Genomic DNA, 16,837 nt, shown 5'->3' with positions numbered 1-16,837 from the left:
ATGCTCTAGCATTATAGGTAAATCTTCGATTTTCGTCATAATATCAAAAACTCAGAATTATTTTAAACCATTTTAAGCACTTTGGTTTTTAACGGACATATTTTTTATGAAATTTGAACGCTACCATAGACATCAAAATTCTATGCGATTTTGGCAATTTAGTGCTTCTTCAGTTGGTAGCAGTCACCAAGATTTTTCTGATTTTGAAAGCTAAAATTTAGTAATTGTAGTTAATTTCGCCGCAAAATATATTTTAATATTAATTTTAAGTGTACATACTTCACGAGTGCGGTATTGTAAATATCAATCGTACGCTTCAAGCCGTAAAATTCGGTGTTCCGATATCACGTATTTGTCGCGAAGTGTGGTGTGTTTATTCCCGATGCTGTGATACTTCAGCTGTATTTTGGCTCTAAAATGGACATCGACGTTAGCAAGGAGAACATCCAGCCGTTGAGAGGCGGCAGAAACTTGGCTCAGCTGGGTACGGCGTTGCAGGCTCAATCAGATGTTGATGCCCAGAGGCAGTTGCAGTTACAAAAAGAGTAAGCTTTTAACATGCTTTTCAAACATATGAGCTGTTCGTTTGGTAGTTTAAATGAGTATATAAGGCATTACGCTGTTGTACAGGTCTGAGGAACTGTACTGCTTTTATTTTAGACTAGAGACAACACATAGATTGATTCAGGAATATTTCTTCAGATCGAATGTTTAACAAACAGTTGTTTTGTATCTAGGGAGCATGAGGCTGCTATCAATAACTATCAGGGGCCTGACCCTTTGGATCCATGGTTCAATTACATACAATGGGTAGAACAGTGCTACCCAAAACATGGTCATGAGGGCCATATTGACAAGTTGATCAAAGACTGCTTGTTATTGTTTGAGAAAGATGAAAGGTATTATCAAGACAGGAGGCTTGTTAAGCTGTGGATCAAATATGTAAGTACCTTTATATCAATACCATTACTTCAGGACCTTTCTAATGTAGTTCCCTAGACTGTATTAATGTTAATCCTTCTTTTGGTAATGATCATTAAACCTCATTTTAAGGTCATGAAATCAAATAATGGCTAATTCAGTGGATATTCTTAATTAATGTTAATTTTTGATATTATTGCTCTATCATTCTATTTCGTACTTTAACCATTTTTTTAACACTAATGAACAACTGTGTGGCCTGAAAATCTAAAATTGTTAACAGAAGTTTCTCAGTATATCCTATGTTTTTTTTTTTCAAATGCTGTTTGATGTTGCTAGCTTGTGAACATGTATGACTAGATAGCAAGATCATTCCATTGGTTTATTTTGTTAAATTACCTGATGACAGATAAACTCAAACATAAATCGGTCCCACTTTAAAAACCAATTTACCTTTTAGGTTGACTGTCTCTCCAACCCCTTGGAGATATACCAAAGGCTCTACAACACAGGCATAGGAGTAGAATGCTCAGAATTCTACCGAGCCTGGGCCTGCTACTGCGAGGAGTCTGGAGACTTCAAGAAAGCCAACCAGGTGTACATGTTAGGGCTCCAGGCTAAAGCGCAGCCCCTGGATGAGCTTGAACAGGCCCATATGTCAGTAGATTTTTATATTCTTTACATACATAACATACACAACAAATCTTAGCTCATCCTATGCCTTTACAAAACAATTTAAATTACAAACTGAAATTTATAATGAAATATTTTGATTTGTCTTTATACAGACTCGAGCCTATATAAATTACAAATCAAAATAGATGCTCATAGCACTGGGCTTGAGGCCTTGGTCATAGACATGTACATAGACTTTTTCTTTTGTATATGGAATCTTTTTAGCTTACCATTGTAATTCTTGATAGTCCAGTCCAATTTCAACCATAATTAGGTATAACAATAAACTGTAATTCGCGAAGTTACAGGAATTTCATGACATTGCATCATTTATGAGTTTATTGACTTGATATTACATGAACAGTAGTTTTTATTGCTGTCTAAGCAACAGTCAATTTGGCAAGTTAGTAATGAGTATTGACCTACATTTTTTGGTAAATAATTCATGTAATGTGATGAGTTCATATCCATTACATGCATTTAAATAAGATGGACTTACTTAGTTCATTTGTAAAGGGGTTTTTCGATATTTTTCACAAACCTAACTTATTTACTATTGAATATTGTTTCCTGATTTATGCTTATGCTTATATGTTAATATTCCACAAAAAGAGCCGTCTCGTAAGTAAATTGTCGCGCAAATCAGCTGATTTGGTATAGATGTGCCTTACCTAAAGTATTGTGGTAGCACATATTACGTTAGCCGCAGCATGTCTACACATACCTAGTAACAATTCCCTCGTGAGTTTACTTATTCTGTATGGCATACTAGTTGTACTTGCTCATTAGGTTGATTTTTAAAGAGCAAGGTCTTTTGAACTGAGAGAACACTTAGAAACAATTCTTATATATAAAATTTCATTTTAGGAACTTCCAACTAGTCTTCGCACAAAGAATGCTCCATGACGATTCACCAACAAAAAGGAAGGCAGCATCAGCCCTAGCCGAGACCAGAATGGCGCTCACGTCCCTAAAATCGTTCAAGCGACGGAATATAGCCAATGTGCCCATTCAGCGAGTGGGGGATAGCATAAGGAGTGTAGTTCCTGGAGTTGTGCGGCAACAGCACGGATTTGACTCTAGGACGCCTAATTCTAATGTTATGATCAGCGTTTATGAGGTTAGTGCTTATTTTATTTCTTTATCTCTTAATTGTTATGTACCTCAGACATCAGAAATATTAGGGAACAACCAGAGAGTCACCTTAAATCTGCCCTTTAAGTGAGGGTCAGAGAGGGGATAACATAATGGCATTTCTGATGTTATGCTAGCTGCTATACTTGCTGCTAAACTAACTGGTGACTGAGATCATAATGACTCCTTTACCCTTTTTAAGACCAACCAGATGGCATTATGACCTGACTCGCAATTTAGTTTTGCGGCAAGTATAGCATGTATGAGAAAAGTTAAATGAAATTTTCTGTAGACATTCATGTGACATCCAGGTAATTCAGGAAGTATTAGTTATTACATAAGGCATCTCTTAAACTATTGGCGATGACGATGACTGAGATATTAGTGGCTTAGTTTTTATCTTCACAGGATAGTGTTCTTAGAAGAATTTCTTGCTAGTGTTGCCCCCAGTCAAAAAACTGCCTAAGAAGTGTCTGGTGCTGCTACTTCAGTTTTTAGACTGCCTAGATAATAATCAAAATAATGTCGTGGTCACCATTTATGAATGTTGTATATATCCAATGACCTTTATTTGACCTTAAAGCTCATAGCAGACTTTCGTTATTCGTATTGAAACTTATATCAATTATCAGTTGCTGAAAATCATCCCATATTAGATAACGAGTTCGTATCAAAAATTCATGTAATGTTACAACGATAATTCGTATGTTTTTGGACTGAAAACGGACCAATATGGCGGTTTCACTGTTTAATTTAGGGTCGTTATTTTGGGGGAGGGCCTATGCCGGGAGGCAAGTCGACCGATGTCAACTCTAACAAAAATGACAACCAACCTTATTCTAAATATTTAAAAATTATAATAATTAGTAATAATAAATGTAGATACAAATAATAATAATAATAGTGTAATATGTTTGACTAATATGAATAATTTGACAAATATCCAATAACATGACAAAATGTACCATTTAAAAAAAAATTAAGGTAGGAATAAAAGGCTATTTTATTTTATTTTATTTTAATTTTATTTTATTTAGGGGGAGAAATGTGCTAAGGCCCTACCGCGAACCACTTTGTTCGTAATTGTTCGCAATAAAGATTTCCGATGTTCATGTTGGGGTAGGACATCTGGCATATCAAAGGAAAAGTGTGTATTAAAGTACTTAGGTATTTTAGTCACTGACACTACGGGCGTGGACATCTGGCCAGATTAAGCCTGAGCCCTGAAGTATACTAAACTTTATCTTATTTTTATCCTTTTATTTTCACTAAGGATGCCCCATCAACCTCACATTCCGCCGTCCCAATGGCTGACAATCCAGGCCCAGCCTCCATAGTACAATCGTGCGGCAACATAGAGAACGAAAAAGAAGTTGGGATTTGGACCAATGCCAAAACCAAAATGGTACACACGAATGTTGTACCACATCAGCCTTTGCCTTTTACTCGTAAGTACATACTACATGTTAATTTGGTTATTATTTACAGCTACATATGTATATATTTACTTACCTTGACGATTACAACTTATATGATATAGGATACTTTATAATTAAGGTGTCACTGCAAGGATATTATTACGCCGTAGAATTGAAAAGTACATGTAGTAAGGAATTAGTAAGGCTATCGTGCATCGGTCCACCAACGAAGCGGCAGCTGACTAATGAGGCTCTATAATACGTAACTCCTTAACTAAATATTGACTGGTTAGGCAATGAAATGAGTAACCTCGAGTAAATCTAAATTGTGTTCACAAAATAGAGATATCATCATCATCTTCCTCGCGTTGTCTCGGATTTTTGCCACGCCTCATGGGAGCCTGGGGTCCGCTTGGCAACTAATCGGAATTGCCGTAGACACTAGTGTTTACGACAGCGACTGCCATCTGACCTTCAAACTTAGAGAGAAACATAGACCTTATTGGGATTACTCCGGATTCCCCACAATGTAAAAAAAGATATGTCTACAACTCTACAAAGAAAACACAAATACTTTAAATTCGGATTTCGTCTTATTGTGTTACTTAACCTTTTCGCCACCACGTCAATTAAGTAATAAAGTGTCATCAACGCCATATCAAAAATTGCATGTAAACAAACCTGACCAAAACCACGACTTGATATGGAGTACGAAATGTACTGACTTTATATCAAGTCAATGGCGGCGAAAAGGTAAAAAAAAAAAGGTTGATAAAATACTAGAGTAATCATGAAATTTCATCATTTTCCAACAGCCTATGTAGATGAAGAAGATGTCCTAAAACTTCCAGCCAACCATATGCCTTATTGTGTAGACGACCTGACGTTTACCGTACCTTTGAATGTACCTGACCCCGTCGACCCCACAAAAATTCCGTGTTATAATAAGTCTCAGGTATGTTTTATTTTCTTTAGTAGACATTTGAATTATTTGTGCCTTAGACACTACTTTATTTAAAATCCTAATTTATAAATCACTCCAAAAGCTTGTTTACTTACTATTATTTTTTGTATAATTCCGATTGTCTGGTAATTCTGAAAATGGACTCTATGGACTCTATCTTGGAATTTACGGTAGAATTAACCATATTACGTAATTTCTAAACTTTAATTTTGATTCATATTATGTTATTACAGTGTTTTTTAATCTGTGGGGGTCGCGAAGCCTCTGCCAGCCATAAAGCAATACATAAACAAAACATTTTGTTTATACTGAGGGGGTCGCGTCAGGATTAAGTTTAAAAAACACTGTGTTATACCGTCTTTTTACAACAAATGCGCATTATGCTTTTGTTGCTCAACGAAGAATTACTTAAATAAATTAGTTAAAGCAGTATTTTTTGCAATCCTATTTAATATATCTTCCATTTAGGTATACGTAGATAACACTGAATACAGTTTAGAAGAAATTAGATCAAGAAAATACAACTTAGAAAGGACATCCAAAGCCGTCTACAACGAAACCGTGGTAGAGGAGCAACGAAACGCTAGCAAAATAAATGAAACTTTGGCTCAGTGCAGTGCGCTTGAGACCTTAGCCAACTGCGCTTTAGACGCCGAGCAGGACCATTTAGGTCAGCTGATGCCTCTAACCATGCCTACCATACAAAATGTTACCAGAGTAACGAACATGCACTCACCCGGAGAACCTAAAGTCTTGGTAAATCTAGATTCTAAAGAATTAAGCCAACTGTCTCACAAGAATGACGAAAACCAGAGACAAGAGAAACAAGACAAGCCTACAGCTTCTAATAATAACTATGGGAATGAGAATGCTTGTGGGAATTATGGGAAGAATAATTTGATGGAGGAGTTTAATAGGAGTTTGATGGGGAATTTGCTTGGTGACTCGATCACTAACGTCACCATGAATACGAAGGAGGCGCGGTGGGAGCTACGGAACATTTTCAATGACAATGGTAAGAAATTCCAAATATTTTTTAAGTGGAAAAATTACTGCTTTAGGTTGAGACTTGAACTCACGGCCTCTGGATAATTTTTCCACTTTTAAATTTATTCTAATATTAATAGCATCGTTCGCAGACGTTTCTGCTTGTTGAATGAAAATATCTAATAAATTTCCTTTATGTTAAATATATTGAAAACGGGTCACTCACGTATTTTAAGTCGAAAAACGCTCGACATGTTTCACTCCGTACCGAGGAGTGTCATCGGGAGCACAACACATGAGGCGGAAACATGTCGAGCGTTTTTCGACTTAAAATACGTGAGTGACCCGTTCTCGATATATTTAATATGTCTGTGTCTTACGGAAGTTTTTTTATTTAATTTTCCTTTTGTTTGAAAATACATTTATGAGCCGTAATTAACGGATGCCCCTGTAATTTGTGAAGAAAGGGGACGAGATAAAGTATCGGGAATAAAAAAAATTAACAGATATTTTTATAATTATTTAATTTGCACTCATTTTTAGAACCAACCATGGTGCAACCAGTGGTGCAACAATTCGACGTGTCCAACATGAAGTTCGACATCCACGAAGACAGGTCTATGACGATGGCCCTCGCTAAGAAGAAGCAAGACACCGGAGCTCACACCGTACCTCAGGACAAGGAGAACGCGAACAAGTTTAACAGCCCCGATGCACGGAGTGTAAGTTATATGATATGTTTTAGTTCTTTGCTGGTTGACGCCATATTCTATTTTTGTGGATATTTTTATTAAGTACACTGAGATAAAAGTATAACAAAAACACACTTAGAATTACAAAAATAAACTTAATCCGGGGACAAGGAGAGTTTACTAATAGGAACAAATAGACTTTTGCAATTTCTATTAGTTCTTGCAATTTCTATTATCTGTTTGTTGAAATTATATTTGGGATTACTGAGCTGTTTGTAGAAATAAATAAACTTTACAGAAATAGTGAAACGTCCATAATTATTACTAAAACTTCATTTTTCCCCCCAGTACAGAACTGTTTTTTAATTCCTGGTGATGATTTTTCTCTCAGTGTAGGTTTCAAGTTGTGAAGGGGTCAAAAGTAGCTCGAAATGGTTCGTGTAATATTACACAAGTTTGCTGCGTCGCCAGTTCCTTTTTCTTTGAACTTAGCTGGACACGCTACCGCGTCCATCGTAAGACGTAAACTGATATTAACGGTAGCGCTCTCATCCTGAATTAGTACCATCGCCCACACTGTTAACTGTGCATCGGTGGACATTATGCCTTTTGTAATAAGGTCCACTGATGTACAGTTAGGAGTGTTGCTGGTTGTACCTACGGTGTATGGTGACCATGAGTTGACTTATATGCTACACCCTGAAATTATTCGGTTTTTTCCCTTAAATCTGACCATGTACCGCATGTACGCAGCGCAAGGGATACAGGTTTCAAAAAAAAAAAAAAAAGATAAAAAAAATAGTTTATTCAAGTAGGCATATTACAATGCGCTTATGAACGTCAAATAAACCTTTACCGGCTCCAACCGTACACCTCTGCCCCGAGAAGATTTAAATCCCCCCTCAATTGGAGGTGGGTATCCCAATATGGGACCGGCAACAAACTCGGCGGGACACATCTTTTCAAAACATTATTACATCTTATAATTAACATGCATCACGAGTAATTAAGAAAAATACAATTTAAATTACTATAGAATTCATGCAATTATACTCAGTGAGTACATAACTTTATAGAATTTGATATAAAAAATAAACATATATGTACATGAAATCACAAATACGTAGCTCTTTCAGAAAACATATCAAATCTTACAAAAGGAAAAGAAATTAAAATCAATAAAAGAAATGAGAATACATATTATATGAATCTGACTGATTGTTATGAGATGCTTTCATACAATTTGATGTGCTTTCTTACCTGAGCTGAGTCACCTTTAGCTCTACACATAATACAATATTTTTAATTGCTACTTGTCGTTATTACAGTTTCTGGTTTGGACCATGCATGTTTGTCTGTCAAGTAGTCCTCGACTCTGTAATAAGCCTTCAACATCAATGACTTTTTAAAGTAATTCTTAAGAGCTGGAAAGGGTAATCTTAAAGCATCCTCAGGTAACTTGTAACTTGTTCAGCGTTTTTAACCCTATATAAGACCGAAGGACGGGTCACTCACGTCTAATAAAATGTTAACCATTGCGTACCAAACTGTCAGTGCCTGTCAATATGGTTAACATACTAAAATTTGTAAAAGAAAGATAAAAACCTTTTTACGTTTTTTCAGACGGGAAAAAACATGTATTTCGAAGAAACCCAATTCACGCAAGCATTCAATTTTGACGTAAAAGACGCTAGTACGCCAAACATGTCCCAGTTCAAAAAACCGAACAACATAGACCATACCAACAAATTATCTAATGTTCCCAAGTTCCATATGGATGAGAGTACTATAGAGTTACAGAGTGGTATTGGCAAAAGGGATGATTCGCGGCAAATGGCGGAGCATGCGACTGTGGATACGCAGGGCGCTCTTTCAGTTATTATGGAAGCTACGAGGGAATCTAACAGGTAAATTTTAACCATATATGTTCTATTGTTTAAAGCAGGCGACCGTGAAGTTGATGAGATGGACAAGTTTTTATCTTGGGCGAGTGTTTCTCGCTGTTAATGTTATAAGTTTTTTTTTATTTACACGGAAACGAAATCTTAAGACTTGAGATTTTTGACGGGTAGTACAAGAGCTACTAGAACAAAAATATTTAAGAATTTCAAAATGTCGACTTTTTATTTTTGATTGGATAATTATTTAAAGAAAAAAGACTGAATTAGATACTTATTTGTTACATTATTTTCATCGACATTATGCACCTGTATATATATATTTTTATATATCCCTAAATCTCCATAGTTCTTTTTTGTGCATTTTTACAAGACGTGATCAATAACTACATAAGAATTATACGAGATTAAATCCAATTAGTAGGTATGTCAATCAAAGTGAATAGCCTTCACTGGTCTTCTATTTCTAGAAATTGAGTTCACGACACTTTGGGCCACTTGCCAATTTATTTTATTTGCCAATAAAAATGTGTCATATGTGATAGAATTTCAAAGAAATTTATGAGACGAGATGAATGTATAATGTTTAAGTATACCCATCGAATGGATCTTTTGAACTTTATGAAATCTACACACAGTCACAGAATAAATAATAGTACTAGGTACAGAAGACTCACTCTCTAACAAAACGCGTCTGTCACGATTAGCACAGATATGGCCGCTAGGTGGCGACAGCGCCATGCGCGGCTTATGGCAAACCCCAAAATTGGGGTCGAACGGTTGTACTTTTAGCTGCCTGTAGCAAAGCGACGAAATCCCGGAGTGAGCCACGCCTGACACAGTATAAAATATGCAATTGCCTATGTATAATCTATTGTTGATACCAATAACAGATACAAAAATGTGTTGTTAGATCAAGGTCGTATATCACTTTGATAAGAAATAATAATCATTTATTTTTGATCTCTTTCAAATACATGTAAAATATAGGACTGTTTGTTTAAAAAAAAAACTTGCATGTACGAGATTGCTTGCTAAGTGTTGTTTGTTTATAATCATTTTAGATTGTATTTATTTTATAACTATTCTTGATTGTTGAATACTTACTACTAATATGCAATATAAATTTCACACTTTTAGTAAATCAGGCTCCAGTACGTCCAGTCAATCTACAAGGAATAACTACACCAATTACACCACTACGCCATTCGATTCTATGTACCATAACGACCAAGGCCCACCAACGGCTTCCAAAAGGAATTCTATATCCACGCAACCACGATTAGCCAACGGCCATTTTGCAAGTAGAGCTTACCCGCAGAAGCGAGAGGAGGCAAAACCTCAGCCCTCACCAGCGACACCGTATTTGTCCCACGACCACCAATACCAGAAGCCAGCACCACAAAACTTCAACGGCTACACTCCGCAAAGACCAGCCGCCCCACAGGTCAACCCATATCAACAATACGGCTACCAACAAGGATACCCAAACAACCAGATCCAACCTCAACAGGGCTACGCAAGCCCTAACCCGAACGTTTACAACAGTCCTCAACACGCGGGCATTCAGAGCCCTCATCAGATGAGCCCTTCCGTCCCTCCCGGCTTCCAAAGCCCGACTTATCAATACCAAAACCCGACACAACCTATGATGAGCCCTCAACAAGTGTACGCCGGCCGACAGGACTATTACGGTCAGGAGAGACACGTCTACGCCAATCAACAGCAACCACCTCCCTTCCAAAGTCCACCCCATCAAGCCCAGTACCAAAACAACCCCTATTACCAGAGAACTAGTCAAGTGAGTCAAGTCCCTCCTTCGCCCAATCAAAGCTATAACCAACAAAATTATCACGGAATGCACAACCAATACGGCAACGCTAACATGTATCAACAGAATCAAAACTATCAGATGCAGAATTCGTACCGGCAATCGCCGAAACCAATGGAAAATGGACAAGCTGCCTATGGAGCGCCGAATCAGCCATTCCAAATTTATCAAAGCCCTCAACCTCAACGTGCTGCTCATAACAGCAATAATATGAGTCATGAGAGTATTCCGGAGACGCAAGTGAAACAAAGCCCCCACGAACAAAATGCTATGAATAAAGTCAGTCCTCCCAAACCCCCAGTGCCCCATAAGAGTCCTACATCAGCTTTAAGAAACGTCCGACACGACCAACCAAATGTGAAACTCGGCCAGAACTCCCCCGACATTGGATTCTCAAACCAGTTCCTCAATTTCATATCCAATAGGAATGAACCGAAAGATAATGCCAACACGCCTAAATTCACAAACAGCCCAAGCATATCTCAGAAAATGCATAAAAACCTTTACGTTTCGAGTCCTGAGCAGGCTCAGATACCTCCTTCCTCTGGGCTTTCGGACTCTGACAGCAAAGATGGTTTAACTGCGCAGACGGGTACACCAATTCAATCGGCGAAGGTTTCGCACGCTATTGAGAAACAGAAGGATATATCAAAACGGCAGCTTGACTTCGAGCACAGAGTCGAATTCCAATCTGAAGATAGTAGAGACTCTTTAAGCAAGGAAAGCAGAATCTCCTCAGTTTACTCCAGACAGTCAGACTTCCAATCAGATGGATACGGAATGGATGTGGACAGTGAAAACTCCATGGAGTGTGCGGCGTATAAATCTACGCATTCGATCTCATTAATAGAAACCACTGACATACCCAGACCGGCAGACATTGAGTTCCCAGACGTAATAGACCCATTTAACAAAAAAATGCTGACTTCATTGTTAGACTATGTAAAATTCCCTAATAAAACACATGCTGAAGGATACAATGAGGTACGATCAGTACCCAAGTTGCAAGTAGCGACGACGATAGGAGTTGGAAACAATAAATTCGCCGTCGAAAAGCAGCTAGGCAAAGGGAATTATGGCGCCGTGTTTTTGTGCTTAGACGTACATAGCAACCGGTCTGTGGCCGTGAAATATCAGAAACCTGCCAGGCCTTGGGAGTTTTATATCTGCCAGGAAATCAAAGCGAGGATAAAGGATCCCTTCATGGTAAGATATTTAATTTGTTAATTTAAAACAACACACTTGGTGCTATTCGCCTCAATTCGCCTAATGGATTAACCATATTGCACCAGTTTTCAAAAGTAAATATGCAGTTGTATTTTGTGCTAATGAAGAGGTCACCCATCCGGTGTTTAGCTAGAGAAACTTGACCCGACTTTGATTTTGCTTACTTAGAGATCAATGGGCTCCTTATCGAGGAAGTAATCACGAAAGCGCCAAGATAAAAAATTTTTCCGCAATTACGGCCAAGTGTACTGACTAAAAATTCAAGTATTTATTGCATCTTGGTTGCTAATTTCCTGTTACATTTCAGCTACCAGGCTACATGGACATCACAACAGCTTTCATCGGAGACAACGCTAGTTTATTTGTGTCCGAATACTCAAAATACGGGTCCCTATTGGACGTCGCCAACAAAATCCGAATGGCTACCTCAAAGTGTATTAACGAATTCATAGTCTTCCTGCTGACTGCTGAAATGTTGTCGATAGTTCATTATTTGCATAAAGCTCAAATTATCCATGCTGATATAAAACCTGATAATTTCTTGTTGATGAAAATGTAAGTACCTAAAACTTAACACTTTGACTACCGAGAACCCGCCTGGTAGGCACTCGTAATGTTTGCTCAGATGCCGGACAACCCGCCCAGCGGGTTGTTTTGTACACAGATATAGACGACCGGTTTCTGGGGTAGTGCGCCGTTTTTTGCCCGGTTGCGAAAGTGTTAATAATACTAAATTATAGTGTCTGATTAGTTTAGCCAGTAGGCTGGCATAAAGACGCAAAATACGTACTATAATGTGATTAGAGGTACAGGCAAATCAAAGGTGATGTCTTTGACATGACTTTAGACATGTGCCGTTCACGATAATTTTCTCCGTTTACTAAGTATATTTAAGAAATATTCTCGAACGAGAACGTTTCACACAACAGATTTTTGATTAATTTACTTTACTTTTAATACCTTTTGATATGTGGGTTGGTCAAAAATTGTGGGTTCAACCTTCGGTTGTGCTGAATAGAGCAGAAAAATATCGGTCTCGGGGAAAAATTATAAAATTTTAATATAAATACATCGCAATATGTTTTTGTAATAATATACAAGAAGGATTAATTAAAGTAACTCTTTCAGACCTTCGCAAGAATGGAGGACCCCGTCTCTGCAGCTGATTGACCTGGGATGCTCCATCGACATGTCCTTGTTCCCTGAAGGAACAACGTTTAGAGAGGTAAGTTTCATCTATTAGAAATATCACAATAAATAGAAAAATCACGGACGCGATATTTGGTTAGCAATGACAATCAAAATTTAAAAGAGATCCCAGACGTGAGTCTCCCGAGCGTACGTGTCTATATGCGTCAACGTTGGCGCAACTACGCAACGACACCATTTTCCGTAGCGCTAACTAGACGCCGGCACTCAAAAGACGCTAGTGTGGGATTTCTCTGACCTCTCTGTATTTAAACTTTCAAGGTCATTTTTTGGCATTCAAATCTATAGAAATTTTATGCTGTCAGGCGTGGCTCACTCCGCGATTTCGTCGCGTCGCTACATGTACATGCGGCCACACCAGTTTTGGTGTCTAGCAGTAGTAGTTGCCTCGCACCGCTATGGAACGGGCGCCTGCTCGCGCTTGTATTTCTCTTAATAGACTCGTTTTGTTAGAGAGTGAACCTTACTAGTTTATTCTGTGGCTACCTATGTGCCCAAGTTAGAAAACTGTATATTTTGTAACATAATGCTCATACATAGTACCCTTTTACAGCTCATAGCAACAGAAGGCTTCACATGCACCGAGATGAGAGAAGGGAAACCTTGGACTTACCAGACAGACCTATACTGCCTCGCCGGGACTATACATGTTATTCTGATGGGCAGTTATATGAAGGTAGCTAATCGCCTAGGCCAGTGGAATATAGAGAAGAAATTGCCTCGGTAAGTATTGATGTGTTTACCCTCTATTCTACCTGGTGAGTGAGGGAGACAGTGCTATTCACATATGTAGCAACGTCCGTCTCGCACACGGGTGCGGTTAGCAGATTCGCATCCAATATGAACTGTGATTACTGTGATGTCACCTTACTTAGTAGATTTACCTCAGAGATAAAGATAGTTTATATTTGAAGTAGGCATATTACAATGAGCTTGTGAACGTCAACTAAAGCTACACTGGCTCTGCCCGAGAATATTTAAATATCTCTTAAATTGGAGGAGGATAACCCAATATGGGACCGGCAAGAAACTCGGCGGGACTATTTTTTTCAAAATATTTAAAAGTAGAATTTACGTAATTTATCTGAAATGTGACACGTACCTACTATTAGACACGATACGATGATTTAATTGCTACTCGATTTTTTCAGAGAGTAAAAGTGCAGTCATATTATTATGTAGCTACATGTACTCCGCGATTTCGTCGCGTCGCTACATGTTAGAAATTCATCTTAGAAAAGGAAATTTTAAAAAAATACGATAAAAACACTTAAAGATGACATTAGGCTACATGCGTGAAAAATACAATATTGTTCATGGGGCGCGCTTTTTTTGTAGGGCGTTTTTACCATCGGATAGCAGATTTATTAGAAGAAACATTCATCGAATCGACTGACACCTTCCAAAAGAAATCGATTCACGAATGTAATTGTGATTTATCCATACTTATTTGGCTTGGATTTATATAAATTTTTTTTTTCAGATATATGAAGAATTTATGGGACAAAATATTCACGACACTGCTTAATGTACCAGACTGTAACAATTTGCCCGACCTCATGGCGCTGAAGGAAGACATAGACAAACTATTAAGTTCAAGTGGTTCAACTGATGTTTTAAGCTCCCAGCTCCGTACCTTTGCTAACGTGCTTAAATCTAGGTAAATGCAAATGGTTTAGATTGTATTTATTGCATTTAGATATTATGGCAATTGTAAAAAATGATATAATTAATTAAATATACAAACTATTTTTAAGTTTTAAATTTTCATGAACTGTCATCCCTATAGAATAGAGTGCAAGATACAAAGCCACGCTTAGCATAGCAAGACCTTGTTTTGGGATGATAAAATGACATTGGAATCTGTACTGAATTACACATACAGCATTGAGTTAAGCGTGGAATAATAAGTAATTTTTTCAATATTTATTGGCCAGAGAAATAACGAGTTTGTTCATAAACTTAGGAGTTGTCAGCAAGATGTATTGATGTTCATTATCAGAGAATGTTACTAAGATCATTCCAATTATACTCACTCAGCATTATAATAAGGGACATTGGTATAGTGGTTGTTACCACAATTTGACAGCAGAAATAGATGGCACTGTATGATCCACTGCATTATGCAGTAACAATCTGGTTACCACAAAATATGTAAATTTGAGGCTACAATAATTTGCATCACTACACATTTTTGTATTCCTTGGTTTATGGTGCTTGAAGTAAATATGGTCTTGCTGCCAACTCTTAATTCACATTAGGCAGTTACATTTGCTAATGGAATATATCACTCCTCTATTAAGAAAGCAATAAGTATTATATCAGACCTAATTACTTATGTCCTTGTTGTGTTTAGTTAAATTGTGATATTGTCATTTGTTTTCCTAGTATAAAAAATAAAATGAAACTGCTTAGATATTAACTTGTTAGCTTTATTAATGACTGTTCCAACATTACTTATGTTTCAATTATTTTTGTATAAAATGTGCACTTCACATTTCTGTTTGACTGTACCTACTGAAAATAATAAACTTATCTGGTTGAACTGATAATTGACCGTTTTTTACTTATTCATGAGATGGATTTTTCCAATCTTTGTTTTTTCCTTTCTTGGTATTCTTGAACATTGTCAAATTTCCTTTTATACAATAACTTGATGGATTCATTGTTATCTCTGATATCAATACTTGTATCATCTTTTTCAAACATCTTGATTATTTTATCCGATTGAATATTTATCTTATTGTCCTTATATTCTATTTTTAAAACTTGAACTGTGCATTCAACATCATCGTAGACATACAATGTTGAGTTGTATAATTTGATAGCAGCTGGGAACCTGTCTACTGTAATTCTTTCTATAAGTTTATGACTTAATTGTTTATTATTTGATTCTAACCTGTATACAAGTAAAGTATTACAGGTATGTACAGCCACTATTAATAAACTGGAGTTCTCATCCAAGCGAGAGATAGTGTAGTGAACTATAGGCAATTTATCCACTTCAATTTCATCATCATTCATGACTTTGACAAAATTCTCCAGCAGCTGAGCATCCTTTATGTCATCATTGGTGTCTATGGTGTGGGCCAGCTTTCCATTTAAATAGTCCCAACATTTTATAGTTCCATCGCCTGAAGTGCTTGTCAAGTAATTTTGATCATGAGGTAGAATTTCAATTTGCTTCACAAATTCCTTGTGGCCCAAACAGTATGTTTGAATGTTATATGTATTAGGGTAACATGAAACCTTGATTTTCTCATCTCGGTCAGAGGTTATGATATATTTTCCATCATTTGTCTGTAAAACATCCAGCAGTAAGCTTAAGTGTCCCAATAGTTTTGTGCCGCTATCGTTAGGGTTATTGATATCGTATATGAGTACATCCCCCGTTTTATCAGCAACTAATAAATGTTCATTGTTTGACGTGAATCTTATTTTGCTAGCACTTCTTGGTAGTGTAAAACTTTTGTAGTTGTTCCATTGTGGCAATTCAAACACTGTTAACTGTTTTGTAACTGTAGATACTACTGCCAAGTACTTACAGTCAGAGGAAATAACAATATCAGAAATGTAATCGTTTTCCAGCCGTTTACTTATTGGAATACTGATGCAGTCGTGCTTCGCAAAGTCGTATCGGTCAATGCGCAATCCTTTGGTGACAGCAACGTATTTATCACTGACTTCTATACTACTCATCTTTTATTATTTGCCGTTAATTTTATAAAATTAACAAATCTTTTAAAAATAAATTGTTAAGGATGCCGTTCACATTCACACGTGTGGCATAACATAATGTCAAATATTTGACAGTGACAGAATAGAGGCGGTACACATCTAACACAATTTATAAAATGTTGGACGGTTTCCACAAGGTCTTG

At 37.1% G+C, this 16,837-nt stretch overlaps 2 protein-coding genes across 2 annotated transcripts; one reads left to right on the top strand and one right to left on the bottom strand.

The window, feature by feature from the left end:
* Positions 1-165: 165 nt before the first annotated feature.
* Positions 166-15,508, top strand: LOC134664608 (uncharacterized). The gene is made up of 14 exons (XM_063521338.1): positions 166-545; positions 738-942; positions 1,382-1,578; positions 2,464-2,716; positions 4,004-4,178; positions 4,964-5,103; positions 5,581-6,127; positions 6,643-6,821; positions 8,415-8,698; positions 9,830-11,726; positions 12,055-12,302; positions 12,876-12,972; positions 13,510-13,679; positions 14,440-15,508. The coding sequence occupies exons 1-14, from the start codon at positions 418-420 to the stop codon at positions 14,618-14,620; spliced, it is 4,701 nt and encodes a 1,566-aa protein (XP_063377408.1). The 5' UTR covers positions 166-417; the 3' UTR covers positions 14,621-15,508.
* Positions 15,368-16,742, bottom strand: LOC134664609 (tRNA (guanine-N(7)-)-methyltransferase non-catalytic subunit wuho). Its single transcript, XM_063521339.1, has one exon. The coding sequence runs from the start codon at positions 16,653-16,655 to the stop codon at positions 15,528-15,530; it is 1,128 nt and encodes a 375-aa protein (XP_063377409.1). The 5' UTR covers positions 16,656-16,742; the 3' UTR covers positions 15,368-15,527.
* Positions 16,743-16,837: the final 95 nt, after the last annotated feature.

This window comes from Cydia fagiglandana, chromosome 5, assembly GCF_963556715.1.
Source record: "Cydia fagiglandana chromosome 5, ilCydFagi1.1, whole genome shotgun sequence".
NCBI lineage: Eukaryota > Metazoa > Arthropoda > Insecta > Lepidoptera > Tortricidae > Cydia > Cydia fagiglandana.
This window is presented reverse-complemented; position numbering and strand designations above follow the sequence as displayed.